This window comes from Siniperca chuatsi, linkage group LG2, assembly GCF_020085105.1.
Source record: "Siniperca chuatsi isolate FFG_IHB_CAS linkage group LG2, ASM2008510v1, whole genome shotgun sequence".
Lineage (NCBI taxonomy): Eukaryota > Metazoa > Chordata > Actinopteri > Centrarchiformes > Sinipercidae > Siniperca > Siniperca chuatsi.
In genome coordinates this window covers 4,918,710-4,934,769 of record NC_058043.1, presented here as the reverse complement: position 1 = coordinate 4,934,769, position 16,060 = coordinate 4,918,710, and the positions used below count along the sequence as shown (strand labels likewise).

Here is a 16,060-nt window from a genome sequence, read left to right as displayed (position 1 = left end):
AGTGGACCCACTCTCGCCCTGTGAGTCGCAGACAGTTTGTGACTAGAGTGGTAACGTTACTGGTAGAGTTTTGCGATGGAAAAATTAAAAAATGAAGCGTAGCCAACAACAGCAGCTTTGATAAATTGATAAATCTCTGTGTTCCTATATGAGCCATTAATCTTAAGAAAATGAGATGGTGGCTAAACAATGTTTTTTTAGTTTTTTTTTTTTTAAAGGGAGTAAAAAAGGCATGCATTTGAGTTATAGTGAGAGTATAATCATAATGTACTCCTCACAATAAAGAGTACTAGATACTGGACTTGAACATAAACACATTCATTTACAGTGATCTTGATGAAACTATTTTTGAAATATGAAACTTCTTTATATATAATATATAGCCTATATACCGGTATTTCATATATTGATATATTTCTCATATGTTGTGATTAAAGTTGCAAATGGAACATTATCTGTTGATCGTGCCATCAATTTTGTGCCATAGATCTACCAGTCCTAGTCTTCAAAGTGTAGCTTATATCTCTAATTGAATTCCACAGCATGTGATGTTCTGTAGGGTTTTGTGTTAAACATTCAGAGAGTAAGACAGCTTTTTTCTGATAAAATTACCACTATATATATTAACCACTTTTCTGGCAGAATGATTAAACTAAGCATGATAGCCATCTTAATCATAATGCGTTGCTTCTAAGTAGCTGAAAATGTGATAAAAGTATGTAGAAATGCAGAAAATGGTATTCAAATCTTTTTTTTTGGGGGGGGGGGTACCGAAAGTATAACTTTTTTGTATTTCCTTCTTTGCCCAGAGATGCATTTATTTAGAGTAACCATATTATATTGTGAACAATAATTTTGGATAAATGAGTCGGATGTAATCAGGCCGGAAATTGATGGGGCGCAATGATTCTTTTGCCCCTCTCTGTGGGGACGAACGTAACAGTTGGATAAATCAACCACAAAACAAGTAAATACTTAATATTTCTGCCATATAATGCTCATTAATGCCTCAGTTAGTCCTTCAAGCAAATTACCATGTTACCCTCAGATCAATTTATCATGTTATACGTCACAATTTTATGAAACTGGTCCAATGCATTAAACTCACCGTAGTGCATATTCACCATTTTCTCTTATGAATAACATTGGGTGGGAATTTAAGATGTTTAAACTGTCACATATCAACCTATCACGTGCACTCTATCTCCAAATCATGCATGTTCCTCTCTTTTTAATTAACAGCTGGTACAATCGAAGCAAGCCAACCAGCAGATAACATTTTTCTTTTAGCATAGGCCCTGTCCACTAGACATTTTGACTTGTCATAGAGGGGTAAACAGGTGTAACCATATAGAATAGTGAATGATTCTTTAATGGTTACACCTGTGTTTACCCATTTATGACCCTAATCCTGGGCATTTTACTGCAAACATAAGAGCAAAGAAATACATCTTAAATAATCCCGTCTCCCTCAGCTTTATCCTGGCTAGCACCAAAGATAACAGCATGATAAATGAAACCTTCACTGATACTTAGCCTACGGATAGGTCTAACAGATGATATACATTTGCAATCTTCAACAAATAAACATTACCTTAAAAAACTGAAAACACTTCAGTATTGTATTTTTTATTGTCCAAGAGAATAATCAGTTTTTCAACTGAGGGAAAACTGATCGGATCGTGCTGATTTTTGGCTACAGCTCAGTGACAGGGTATACCTCGAGCGGACTTAACGGCAGGTTTCTGACTTCCATATTACAAGAGGAAAGGTCTGTGTTACAACTGTCCTGCCATTACTTTTGTTCTGGCTCTCCTCTATGCTGAAGGTACAAGGTAATTTATTTCTCATTATACAACACAAGGTTGTACGGTTGATTGAAATTAAGTTAGTAGTCCCTTCATGCTACACACATACAATATATATATATATATATATATATATATATATATATATATATATATATATATATATATCTTACAGTTATTTGTATACACCCAGGAAATATGCAGGATATATGCATTTTTTTAAATTTGTGTCTGGAGGAATGCAAGACAGCAGCAACAAGATAGTGAAGATAATAATATGGTTATCATCATAACCTTCACATAAAATGTGCGACATCTGGAAACAGTGTCCATCCACTTCAACTGCACTTGAGCACCAAGCACCATCGATGTAAACAGAGTCCTCGCCTCCTCTCATCTTGCTGGAGTCTTGTGCTCCTTCAGCTCAGAACACGGTCTGCCCATTAAGTGCTTGATCCAGGATGTTGGTGGAGCAGTTCTCTGCAAAGATGTGGGCACAACATGTATCAGATTTCCTGTTGCTTGGCCTGCCTGAGTCCCATTTCGTCCAGACCGGACAATAACCAGGAGGAGCCTGTCCAAACTGGGCCAGCTGGCCTACAGGCTTCATCATCAGGCGCAGCCGTTGCCACAGTCAGAATCTCCTGATCCAGTCGATTTGAACAACTTTGGCTTAGCCCTTTAAATCAAACCCAGACAGACATCATTCAATGATGTTTCAGCAATAAAGCCGAAACACTTTTTAAACAAAAGATTCCCATTAGCTACTGTAACAACAATAGTAGCTACTCTTCCTGGAGTCCACATAATGTATTTAATATACTTCAGTGAAAATAAAAACGCATGACGCATAACATCATCTATAGACAGACATCTATACACACCATGAGACTCAACAATACTAACGACAAACACAGAATGAACAACACAATAATTCAAAACCTGTCTAGTACGATAGATAGCTCTACGTAATTATGTAACCTTTTAGAGAGAAAGTAATAAATAAGCAACATACATCCTCCGATTACAAATAAATCTTCATGTATAGCTCTCTGCATCAACCAGAATTATATTTGGCTAAACCATTTCTTGTGTAAATAAATACAAGCTTTACATTTTATTAGAGTGTGTTTTATTGCTTTGCGTGGTAACAAATTCCATGCCATCATTGATCAATAATTTACTTTTCTATGTATTGAACCAGTTGTACATGAGGGCAATAAAAATAATAAAATAAATAAAACAATTGCCATGCTTCTGCCGAGTTTCTTCACAATCTGATATACTTGCCATGTAATTTTTACTATTAGCAATTATTGCAGATAAACTCCTGCACACTAGTTTAACTTGCAATATTTCATTTCTATGCGACGTTTCGGTGCTAGACCTTCATCAGGCAACTGATTTGTGACAATGAAAAGCATTCTTAAATAGGGAGTGGTTAGTAAGTCTGCAACAATCACATTCCCCACATGCAATGGGAAGGCATAAAAACATTACATCAATTGACTAAAAGACAGTCTCCGATATCATACTATATAATCATACTATAAAATGGATGCTTGTAGCCCCAAAGGATAAACTGCATTCTCAAAAGATACATTCAAGTGTTGTGGTTACATTTGTAGATGAACCCATAGGGATACATTTAAATGATGAGTACTATTAACAATTATACCTAATAATTTTGTTTTGTCACTTGTTTGTCCCATAGTTTCATGCAGAGAGGGCATGATTTTTAACACGTTTTGAACCAAACACCATCCATTTAATCTTTTCTACATTAAGGAACAAAATTTTTTTAAGCGGTCCTAAGCAACTGCATTGAGGCTCCCCACATTTTACTGCTCTTACCGTAGAATAATCACCATTAAAATATACTTTATATCTTTTTATCCATGTAGCTGCAGATGCTTCAAAGCCATAACAATTCAACTTATTGCATTGTAGAAAAAGCAGCAGCAGTGCTCATATTAGCTTGTTTTAAAAACTTTTCGCGATTGTTGTTGTCACGTGTAGTTAAGAGATAGTATACAGTATCAGAGCTCTGTCTTCATAAATGAACAGGTTACTAATGGCTACATTTCCTAAAAACTTTCCTGAACCTCAATAACCTGGAAACCTCTTGTGGGAACAGATGAGAGTAGACGGAAGAAAAAAAGACAAGACGCAGGGGAAGAGAAGGAAAAACACAATAATAAGAACGACATGGGGAGCTAGAGAGAGAAGCAGAGGAGAGGAGAGATTCATTTAGTTTGACAGTCAGCAGCTGAGGACAACCAAGTATGAAGCTTTAGCCTGTCTGTCTAGAAGGACTACTGTCTGTCTCTGTGTCCCTTGCTTTTTTACCTCCTTCTACTATCCTTTCTAGCTCTTTCTCTGTCTCCCTTTTCTCTTATAGTATCTCTCTTGCTCTCTTTCAGTCTTTCTCCCCCCATCACTCACTATTACTCCCTCCCTCTCTCTCTCTCTCTGGCAGACTCCCTGGTGACCAAGCTGATCAGCTTGCATTAAGGTCTCTCTCTCTCTCTCTCTCTCTCTCTCTCTCTCTCTCTCTCTCTCTCTCTCAGACACACACACACACACACACACACACAAAAGCAATTGCGTGACAGCAAGGCAGGTCACACTAGGCAGACACATACACACACAGGCAAAAGCATGACTTGCATGCACATGCGCAGACTGACAGATAGAGAAGACACCACATCACACACTCACACATACAAGTGCTAGCGTGACTTGCATACACAAAGACAAAGACAAATTCACACACAAAATTTGGATGAACCAGCAGGAGGCCCTCAGATGGCGCAAATGCAAATTGAGACATAAATCATTTTCTCCACAGGGGAAATTACAATTCCAAACAACAGCATGTTTCACCTCAAACACTGACACCATATATGAAAGAGTTGTGCTTCAACACCAACGCTCCCCTCCTCGACAGACTGTAGTGCCCCCTGCTGCATTGCTGTTTTGTAGTGTGACATTTTCAGGTTTTGTACACAGAAAGAAAGGAGGAAATCAAGTAACATGGGGCTGGACTTTGATTCAATCCAAGGGTCAGTTTTAACACTAGAACTGCCAACGGGTCAAATTTACCTGCTGCTGTTTTTCGATCGTATGTAACTTTGTTTCAATACAATATTCAAGTCCCGCAGTCTTTGACTTTTCCTAAAAGTGTGTTATGTAGCACCCCCAATTGTTAAAAATTGTCAAGATAAAGCCAGATTTAAAAAATGGGTTTCTATTTTATATTTTAGCAATTTCTTGGGGGAATTAACTAAATCCAAACTATATCATTGTCAAAAAATTCTGTATATATACATAGCTGGGAAAATATAACTCCATGAAGTCAGTTAATTTCCCTTGTAACTGCTTACTAAAAAGCACAATGGAGAAGATCCACAGGAAGCGAACAAATTTGCAACATCGCCTCTGCCTCTTCTTGTTCGTCGCGGTGGGCGTGTCAATGCTCGCAAGCCAGCAAGTAGCCTGCTCATTACCAAGCACTGTGTATATAAGAAACCTGCACTTTCTCCTACGATTTACGTGACGTAGTGTCAAGCAGCACTTCTTTTTTTGTATCTGTAATCATGAAGGCCAGGGACATAGAAAAGAGGGTTCTCAGAAAGCACGACAAAGATCTTCTCTTCCACAGACATTCATCCACTGCAGGTAAAACCTAAACTTCCTGCCTCACCACTATGTCACTTTTTCTTTTCCGGCAAATCACTATGGAGTTTCCAGGCAAATTTCACCCTAATTTGCATAAAGTAAAACATTTGTAACTATATACAAATAAAGTTTTCCGCGTGGCTGGTCAGTCGCACGTCGCTTGGAATCCCACAATGCGTAAATAAGCGTGTCAGTAATGTGTAAACAACAGTTATTGCTGCTGTTGAACTCACACGATTTGTACACGGAACCGTGCACTATTTGTGGCATGACAGCGTCCTGTTTCAGCCTTTGTTATGTAGAGAGGAGAGTCGTTATTTGCATGATTTCAACAGGTCTCTTTTTAGAAAAACACAAGTTGTATTTTAACATACTCAATGTGTCTGCGGAGGTGGGCATGGTTAGCAGTCAGCTGCAGAGGGAGCGGTGGGGGAGTGGCTCAGGTGAGCAGTGTCAGGGAGAGCTAATTGTCACAGCTGTGTCTTGTTGACTAATTACGCTCTCCCTTTTATAAGCAGTAGCGTGCTGGCCCTGATGGCTATGACACACATGGACTTGCAACAGTGGCAAATAAGGTTGTTAAATGTAGCGATATGTTGAATAGTTAAACCACATGTTTAAAACAATACGATTGCTGTTTAATTTACTTTCAATAGTATCGAAAGTACTAAAGCTATAATACGTTTTGTTGTTGCCCAGATCCACAGCAGTGCATTGCTTAGCCTTCCGTGCTGGTACTCCTGTCCAGTCTGCTTCTCTAAACTGGGGGTGTGCTGAACGTTGTCTATGGTAGGTATTACACAGGGGAAACCCACAGAGACCACTGTACTGTGTTTACAAGTGAAGCAACATTAGGGGAAAAAAAGAAACCGTACTTGGAGGGTGAGGAGGGAAAAAGCTCTCCGATTTGCTAACAGTGTCTGGAGTGACAGCCACAGAGTCCACAAGGGCTTAAGACCGTCTCACTGCAGTATCAGCAAGCGCTTAAGGGCTCTGGCATGAACTTCTGGACACTTCCCCAAGGATTTTTAGCAAGTCTGCAACTCTTTTCCAAGTGAATGAGGACACTGGGGAAGCATCTAAGAAACAAAATCAAATGAAGCCCACCAGGTAGAAATGTAAACTTAAAACCACAACTATGAATAACCCTACATCTTTTATTGTTCTGGTGTACATATTGTGTATCATCAGGCAAGTATGTTTTCATATGTTTTTCATATCTGTTCTTATATGTCTTGACTTTTTGTATCAAACAGTAGTGTCACTATCCAATATAACATTTGATGTCATAAAGCATGTCTCCTTTCATTAGTGCCAACATCAGGATTCATGACCTGCAGAGTGAAGGACAAAACATCTTGAGATAACTAAGCCCAGTGTTAAGTGTGAAAGCACCTTTTAATTAAGATTAATAAGGGAGCCAAAAATCCCCATATCCCCCCTCACAAAGAACCTCTCATGTGGTTCAGGGATACAAATCCAAATTAACCTGTAGCAAGCTCCTTTCTTTAATATACTGAGGCTACTGAATGATTCCTTGCACTCAAACCAACGCTGGACTTAGCTATCTCAAGATGTTTTTGTCCTCCTGCAGGTCTTGAATCCTGATGTTGGCACTAATGAAAGGAGACGTGTTTGATACAAAAAGTCACTAAAACTGCCCAATGAATAAGTTAGTATGAAGGAACAGGTCTCCTTAAAACAAAATATTTGCTTAGTAGGTCAGTGTTTGACACTGTCCCGTTTAATAAAGGAAAACAGGATATCAGCATATAAATTTCAGTCTTCCATGTAGCCTATGTTAGCACTTTGACCACAGCAAAAAAAAATCAGTCTCAATGCTAAATGGGTGTTCTATGGTCCTCGCATCTGGAACAGCCTGCCAGAGGACATCACAATCTGTAAACACCTTTAAAAGAAATCTTTAAACATTCCCTTTTTAGCTTAGCTTTCCCTTAATCCATTTTATTTTAATCTACCCTCTTCTGCTGTGCTACACTGGTCTTTCTGTTCTACCATATTTCTTATTTCCTATATTATTTCCTTATATTGCTGTTTATTTCACTGTATTGTTGTATTTTCAATGTATTGCCGTAATTCATTGTATTGCTGTAATTCATTGTATTGCTAAGCACCTTGTATTGCAATTTTGCACAAAAGGCGCTATATAAATAAAGCTTTTGATTTTATTCTAATGACTCAAGTTTATGTATATTTACAATAATCTCTATGTGCATGATACACCACCCTGCACAGTTTTGGTAACCAGAATCAGAAATACTTTATTGATCCCCGAGGGGAAACTCTTTTGTTACAGCAGCTCACCTTTACGTCAGTGCACACAGGAATAGAAGTACTAGCAAAAAATATAATACACTATAATACAGTTCAGAACACATTTTGTAACAAAAATGTACTTCTGTAAGAAGACCCACAGGCTTTCACTTTGAAAGAAGAAAATGTTAAACATTGTAAACATTTCTAATTTTCATTGAACACAATTCAACAGTAAATGTCCTTAATTTTAAAATGTGGTAAAATACATTTCACAATACAATAATTTACAAAACGATCACACGTTACACATACACTCAAGAGACAAGAGTTTCTGAAATATAAATAACAGTTAAGATTTCTATTACTGAGCTCCAGCATCTTGTTGTCGTGTTCCTTTATTTAAAATATTAATATAATTTAATATTCTGATAAAATGCATATGTGTGGGGGACTGTATGTATGTGTAACTAGGAGGGATATGCGAAAAGATACATTTCAATTGCCTTGTGTACACTGACAATAAAAGTAAATCTTAATCTTAAATATGTGTTTAGCACACAACTCTACAAAACATTTCTGTTTTGAAAATCAAGAGCGAAAAGGCATGTCAACCATCATTTGGTTACAGAAGCGTTCACAGATAATTAGTGTGGTCCAGAAAAAGTTTATGATTGCTGTATCAATTCATAGAGAGCAGCCTAAACTTGCTCAATCTGCTTTTAATTGAAATTGTGTTGTCTCCTGCACACACCACTTGTCTCTATAAAAATATATGAGCAAAAGGTGACATTTTAAAAATTTGGTAAACGTACATTTATATCCCATACAAAATGCACATATTACAATAATGTAAAAAATCAAATGGTAACTGAGCTTTTATTTTTTTCCCTCTGCTGTTCCTGCCTTAACATAGATTTTTGCTCAAACTGCTATTCAGTCATTTACTTCAAGCTCTGCTAGCAAGAGACACAAAGGTTGGTCAAAAGAGCCCAAAAAAACACTTTGCTGTGTAATTCTTGTGTTGACTTGTTGTCCTATTTTTTGTCCTGTTACCATTAAGTTTATCTAAAACACCAAAAAGTCTGTAGTATTCTGACATGGCTAACTTCATGCTACCCTTGCTTATTTTCCCCGCCTTCAAATTAGCTTAAGAGGACAAAATAGAGACTTTGTCAAGTCTTTCGGTGAATTATTAGATGAAATCAAAGTTTCTTCAACCACAATCTCATGACTGGCATTGTGGTGGATTCTCAAGGCTTCCAGCGTTAGCGTAGTTAGCAAGGCGAGCATGGTTACCATGCTAAAGATAGCTTCCCTTCATCGGATGACCCGTCAAGTATATGATTAGAACTAATGAGTCTGGTGTGTGTGTGTGTGTGTGTGTGTGTGTGTGTGTGTGTAGCCTCCACATGTACACTCACATGACTTTTAATAATTTATGTAAAATGAAATTTGTGACTAGATTTTGAGATTTTGATTACATTTTTTTGACTGATAAAACTAAAATTTCCTTCCATTGTGTATATCCCTGAAGCTGTGTGTATTATCTTTGAACATTATAATCATACAATCATTAAATAACCATATAATCATTTTCTGTCTCTTCCAAATATTCCTTCATTTTTCTTCTGTAAATGATGTAGCATTGCGGTTAGCATGGCATTATTTCTTTTGTGTTGTGTGAAATTTGTAGGTGTGTGTGCATGTATGTGTGAATGTTTGTAAGACATCACGTCTGTCCTCAGTCCCTCAATGTAATGATGACATCATCGTCCTGTCCTTTCCACAGCATCTCCCCTTCAAAATCTACCATCTTGTGTTTGCGGCAGCGCAGCAGGATGCCCACCACCTTATCTGAGATCTTCACGTACCGGTCAAAGAGCCGGCCGAAGCTAATGATGGTCCTCCCCTCTTTATCCTTAAATCCCATGTCTCTGATAATCCACACCATCTCCTCCATCTCCCTGTGGATGTGTTTCTGGGCCCTGTCGCCCCTTTCTGCCGTCTTGGAGCCGTCTTTGGGTCGACCGTAGCCGGAGTCGCCCTTGCGAAGGCGCTGGGCCATGGCATACTCATGGTCAAACTCCTCGCTGAAGGGGTTCAGTTTCTGGCCCTCGATGTGCTGCTCGGACCACTGCTGCCAGCGGCTTTTGATGTCACCTGTAGTGGCGATCTTAATCTGGAGACAAATTATGGTGGGCAGGTCAACATCAGAGTTAAGAGAGAGGGGTCTAGTGAAGGAATAATGAGTTGCATTATTGGAAATGCAGGAACCAGCATTTTCGGAACTCAGGACTTTACTGAAGCACAAAACTAAATTGCTGGAGAAAACCTAATAAAACCGTACTGTCTGTGAGTAAGCTTTTATCATTTTTTAAAAATACATTTGGACCACATTTCCCATAAACCCCGCTGTTTCCTGTCTTTAAGAGGTTGTTGTTCTCTGTAATTTAAAACTATAGTTTGCTATTATTTTTTTCAGATCTGCTAAAAAATCTGCATTAACCCCACCCCTCTGCCTATATATTCATGTTGATTGACCCCCAATCTTTAAATAAAGCGCCCCCCCCCCCAGTTGATGTAATTGATCCCCATCTTGGCCTTTGCTTTGCACCCAGACATATACACTAATGGAAATACTGTATGTATGCTAATATAAACCAGCATGCACAGTATATTTTACAACCTCGAGGATCCAGTAATAGATTCTAAAAACCAAAGCAGGGAGTCTGGGGGCTACAGTTTTGGGTTTGACACAGCGGTGCTATTACTAACCAATTTGAACTTTAAAATTCAAAAAATACTCCTCTGCATCTTCTCATCTCTCCCTTTTTCCTCCCTTTCTCCTTCCTCTCTCATTTTGTTTTTATCTCCCCTCTCATACTCTCCCCCTCTCTTCTGTCTCCATGCCCTCATTCATCAAAATCTTCTAGCCCTTCCTATTTAATCTCTTCTTCTACCCCAACGTCCCTCTGCCCCCCCCCATTCTCCTCTCTCCCTCCTTCCACCTCCCTCGGTATTTTTCTCAGCTTGCCAGGCCTTCAGATCAATGTCACCATATCACTTTGGTATTTGCTCTATGAAAAGTGAAGACTTGTCACGAAGGGGCCTTCCATGAAACTCTAAACCCTTAAAGCGATAATGCTCCTGATCCCCTTTTTACTTTTTTTGTATTTTGCCTCCATCTTTGTTTCTCATCATTCTTTGCCGTGGTGTTTCTGCTCTGCACTTGCCAGAGATCAGCTGTCAATCAAACACTGTGGGCCCGGATATGACCAGTGGTGGAAAAGTAACATATATTCAAGTACTGCACTCAAAGTACAATTCTGAGCTATCTGTACTTTACTTGGGTATTTTCCATTATATGCTTGTTTGTACTACTACGTTTTAGAGGGAAATATTGTACTTTTTATTCCACTACATGTCAGACAGCTATAGTTACAAGTTACCTGTCTACTGTTAGATTAAAAAAATGTATTTAAAACATATGATCAGTTTATAAAATATAACCCATTGTAATAGATTAAACTACTCAAGAACATACAAAGTACTTAAAATTGGCTTCACCTCAAAGTACTTACCCATTATAGCATCAGCATAATTCAATACTATATTTACATAATAATATAACCGTGTGAAAGGATCCATTCTACATAATGGTGACTTTTACTTTTTATACTTAAAGCTAGGGTGGGTAATGTATTTCAGAAGCATTTTTGGTTATATTTTGGGGGAGTGGCTTCGGAGGGAGGCCTAAAGGGAGAGGATGGGGTTTCTTTGGTTGGATACTTTCAAAATCTAGCTGTCTCTTGCTAGTTTGTCCAACGTTACCTACCCTAGCTTTAAGTACACGTTGATGCTAATATTTCTGTGCATTTGCTAAAGTAAAATTTGAGAATTATTTATTAATTATTATTAAAATGCTTAAATAATTCTGTATTTTTACTTTTGTTTTGAATGCAGGAGTATTTTACATGATGGTATTGTTTGTTTTTTTTTTTTAAAGCTGTCTAATTAATATTTTTATATAAACACTGGGTCAAAAGACAGAGACCACACACCTGACTTTGCAGTTCCACTCAGAGCTTTTTAGTATCTTTTAGCTCATGTAATGCACTCTTACTGTTTGGGTTCTGCCTCAGCGCTCTCTTCAGCCTTGTTTCCAGAAGCAATAGGCAGCTGTTTTTAGTGAAAAAAACTCTAACAAACTTATTGAACCTGCCCAGCACCAAACAGTGGACAGACAAAGTACATAACTAGCTGATAAAGAAAATACAGCATCTTGCAGCTAAAGAGGCAGATATTTCTGTAAGCTTAAGGAGCTGGTGGAGACCAAACCACAGCAGTGGTTTTTTGCCTGTGACGAACATATCTTAAAGGCTGATGGCCAGATTGCCAAGAAATCTGTTCCACCATTAAACCAACCTCAGTTTTCAAATAAACACACCCTGTGATGCGCTAGTGGTAAAAAAACAACAACAATATTTGTCAATACATTCATGTCCCCATTATCAATGCCACCATCAGGCCAACCTTACTGAAATTTCTTCTTCTTCTTTTGATTATTATTATTAAATGTTATTTTTTAACATGGACAATATATTTATCAAATCAGTTTAATTTAGATGACATTCACATTACATTACATGAACATTGCCAACTCATCCAAGTATAGATGAATAAAATTAAATGTCTTTACACTCTTTCTCTAATGTCTTTTGAAGGATTCTTATTTTTGTCTAAATTATTCTTGTCGCAGTGTCTGTCTCTCATATTACCCTGTTGTCCTTCACTGCCCTCTCTCCCTTCACCCAGTTTTCCCCTCCCTGGCTGTTCCACCTGAAGGTCAGGGTGGAGAACACATTGCAGAGCATGACTATATTTATTTACACATATTCCATTGCGCTGCTGTCCAGCTTGTGTTTTTATGAGTTGGACTCGCTTTCTGGTGACCCCCTCGACACGTCAAGGGGCCACTGGCCGGCTCCTTTGCCTTTTATAGGAGATTTTAATGTTGGAGTTATGCAACTGTTATGCTGTTAGGTGTCCATGAGGGAGTTGGATTTCTTCAGGTGACATCAATGGGCCTTCTCCTTTAACTTGTTTATTCACACTCTGTGACTTGTGTGGGAATATGCTCTAATTTAGGGTATTTGTCCTCTACTGTGTGTTTGATTCAGGGAATGCAGACAGGAGAAAGTGTCTGGTAAAAACTTGTATATAATCCACTGTCTCATACTGAAAAAAAAATGAAAGGGCAATCATACAAGGTTTGACTTTTGTAACTCTGCACATATTAGGTCTTCTATAAGCCTGTCACCAACAACACTAAAAAGGACCAATCCTCTCACGACCTCTGTCACAAAATAAAACGTTTGGATGGTAGCCAGAGATATTAAAGTGTTTGACCTCACTGTGTTTTTACTTGTCTTTCTGTACTTTGTAAGGACAAAGTACAGAAAGTGCCCCCTAGCAGCTTTCCCCCTCATTATTATTTTAGTTATTTGGATATTTGGGCAGGACATTCTTTATGGAGGTTGAGTTAAATCTCTTATGAGCTGCATGCTGAGAAACATGTTGCATGCTATCAAAGCATGCAAAAACAATTTTAATCCCCCCTTCCATCAGTGCCATTTTTTAAATACGCAAATAACAAGAACTTGCTGAACCAAGTCAAAAATGTAAACTTATTATAGAAAATCTTAGGAACGAACTAAGGAATGGAAAATATCTGAGTACCATGGTCAAGCTAGCTAGCTATAATGATAGCTTGTTTGTCTCATATTTATTAATATTGTTTGATGTTACCAAGTGCCCATACCACTTTTTAAGCAACTGTATCTTGTCAGCTTAATCAACTAACTTTTTAATTCAGTTTCATTTTAAGTTAATTTAAAGCTGCAGCAGAACAAAGTGAAAGCACAACATTGACATATCATCACCTTGTTGTGAATGTGTTAGCCAACAATTGCCAGTCTAGCAGCTATGGAGCTGTATTATCATTCATTTGGAGTCGTTGACGAATGTTATTCCAATATTCATTCTCCTTTTAGCTCTTGCTTTAGCAGCCAAATTATTGCCTATGTTCCCCAGTTAGTTGCTGATTTGGTACTGAGCAGGTACATTTGGTTTATCAAAGGTCTCCTGCTGCTGGAAACTGGGTTGATAAGAGCGCAGAGACTGAAGTAAACAGTGAATTTGCTGTAAAACCAAAACAATGAAATAAAAGATGCTAAAAAGCTCTGTAAAGCTGAGAAGTTAGGTTGTAATTCTCTGTGGGTTCATCACTCCAAGTCACACCCCTTCCACATTAGACACAGTTATGATCCTTATATACATATTGATTGGTGTAGCTTTAATTTTAAGTTAAATTTAAATTCATCATTGAATCATATGTTGGTAACTTTACATCATCATGTTTACTTTTTAACTTTTTTCCATCCATTTGTAATCGTGATAAACCACTCTACCTTGGGCCTGTTGTTCTGTTTCTTGGGCTGGATGTCACCCTGCTCAGTTTTTGGTTCGCTGTTGTCGCTGAGTCCGGCCTCCTCTCCCAGCCCGCTGTCCTCTGTGTCAACACTGCTGCTCCTTGACCCCAGCTTCTTCTCCTGGAGCATCAGCTTCCTGTTTTGGATGACCCCTCCTTCTGCACTCTGTAGTGCCCTCATCTGGCGCCGCCGTGTCGGCGACTCGTTGCCCAGGAACGGCTTGCTCTCCTTTGGGCCTGACTCCATCTTGCCTCTGATGGCACTGATCAAATCGCTGCTGCTGCACTCGCTGCGTTTTGGCTGGACAGTCTTGGTCACAGCACAGGTCCGGATCTTACTCCCACTGGTGTTGGCGGCATCAACTGCAATTACGCGCGGGGTGACAGTGAGTTTGACCACATGGTCTCGCTCTTTTTTGTCTTCCTCTTCAATAGATGAAGGCATCCAGCCGCTCGGGATGGCGTCCTGCTTGTTGGTGTGTTCATTGGCCCAGCCCTGCCAGTTCTTGGTCAAGCTGGCTACCATAGCAGCACATTTTATTTTCCGTACCGCCCGTTTGAAAGCCTGAGGCTCCTGTGGTGAAACTGTGGTGGTCCCACTGCTACTCATGATGAAAGGATACTAGAAGGGACGTTTCCTAGAAATTGGTATTTTGCTTGTCTTATGCTCTTCCTGATGCTTTAGAAATCTACTCTGCTGTTGGAAAATTCCAATAAGACCTTGCAGAATGTGTTTTCCTAATTCCTAGAGTGAATTCCTAGAGTTCGTGTGCGTCTTTGGGTTGCACAGTTTCCACTGTTTCCAAAAATGAGAGGTTAGCTCAATGCATAAAGGCTTTAGATTTAACAAAGTCTTAACTCAAAAACTTTTTTCCAGATTCCGACTCAAATCTTCTCGCAAAGTTAAATTTTCCAGATGAAAGTCACAAAAGACGGCCAAAAGGCAGTTCACCTCAACCTTTATAGCCAGAATGGATCTTCACAGAAACATTCGGAGCCTTCCAGATTGTCAGTCAGTCAGTGGGTGAGCCACTGGTGTGAAGAGTGCGAGGACTTTGGCTTTAATCCTCTGATGAAGCCCCTCTGGCTCCACACCGCCTTTTAAATAGGGAAGGGTCGTAAAGGAAGTGATGTCGCACGGTATCCACGTGAGACAGGAAAGTCCAGTGTCAACATTCTTCTTACTGACACAGTTTCATGCACACACACATGCACACGCGCACACACACACACACACACACACGCAGTGACTGAGGAGTGGAATTTCTCCCAGTGGGATCTAGGCAACAGGTGCCCAGTGTTTTTAGCTCGGAGGTTTCTGTCCTTACACACAAATACGCTGAAACACAAACAGGCCTTCGCTCTGAGTCAATCTGCTATACATGGGGGACCAGCATGTGTGTTCATTGTGTATTTATAGGGATGTTTTCATTCAAATACATGACTTTCCATTATGGCACGACAAGTTATGCTTTGATATGCTTGGCTGTAAGTGTGAATTCCTAAATTGTGGGTCACATACAAACCATCTGGAGTGTGTGTTTGTCTGCATGTCTGTGCATGCATAGCTGTAACTATATCAGTCTGTGTGTATATTTGTGAATATGTGAGTGTGAAATTCTGGATTATGATTCATATACTGTATGTGCAGACCGTCCTCCCCAAAAATACGGCCGTATAGGACGTCTGTGCAAGCTGTTTATCACGACCCATATATACGTTTATGTTATCTCTAGTGGCTTCTAGTAATTATGACAGGAGCAAAAGAGGAAGTCAGGTCAAATTAACTTACGTCACGTGACTT

At 39.0% G+C, this 16,060-nt stretch overlaps 1 protein-coding gene across 1 annotated transcript; it reads right to left on the bottom strand.

The window, feature by feature from the left end:
* Nucleotides 1–9,159: 9,159 nt before the first annotated feature.
* abraa (actin binding Rho activating protein a) lies at nucleotides 9,160–15,395 on the bottom strand. Its single transcript, XM_044221578.1, has 2 exons — nucleotides 14,237–15,395; nucleotides 9,160–9,945 (listed from the first exon to the last, which is right to left on the bottom strand). Exons 1-2 carry the CDS (start codon nucleotides 14,864–14,866, stop codon nucleotides 9,508–9,510), a joined length of 1,068 nt encoding a protein of 355 aa, XP_044077513.1. The 5' UTR covers nucleotides 14,867–15,395; the 3' UTR covers nucleotides 9,160–9,507.
* Nucleotides 15,396–16,060: the final 665 nt, after the last annotated feature.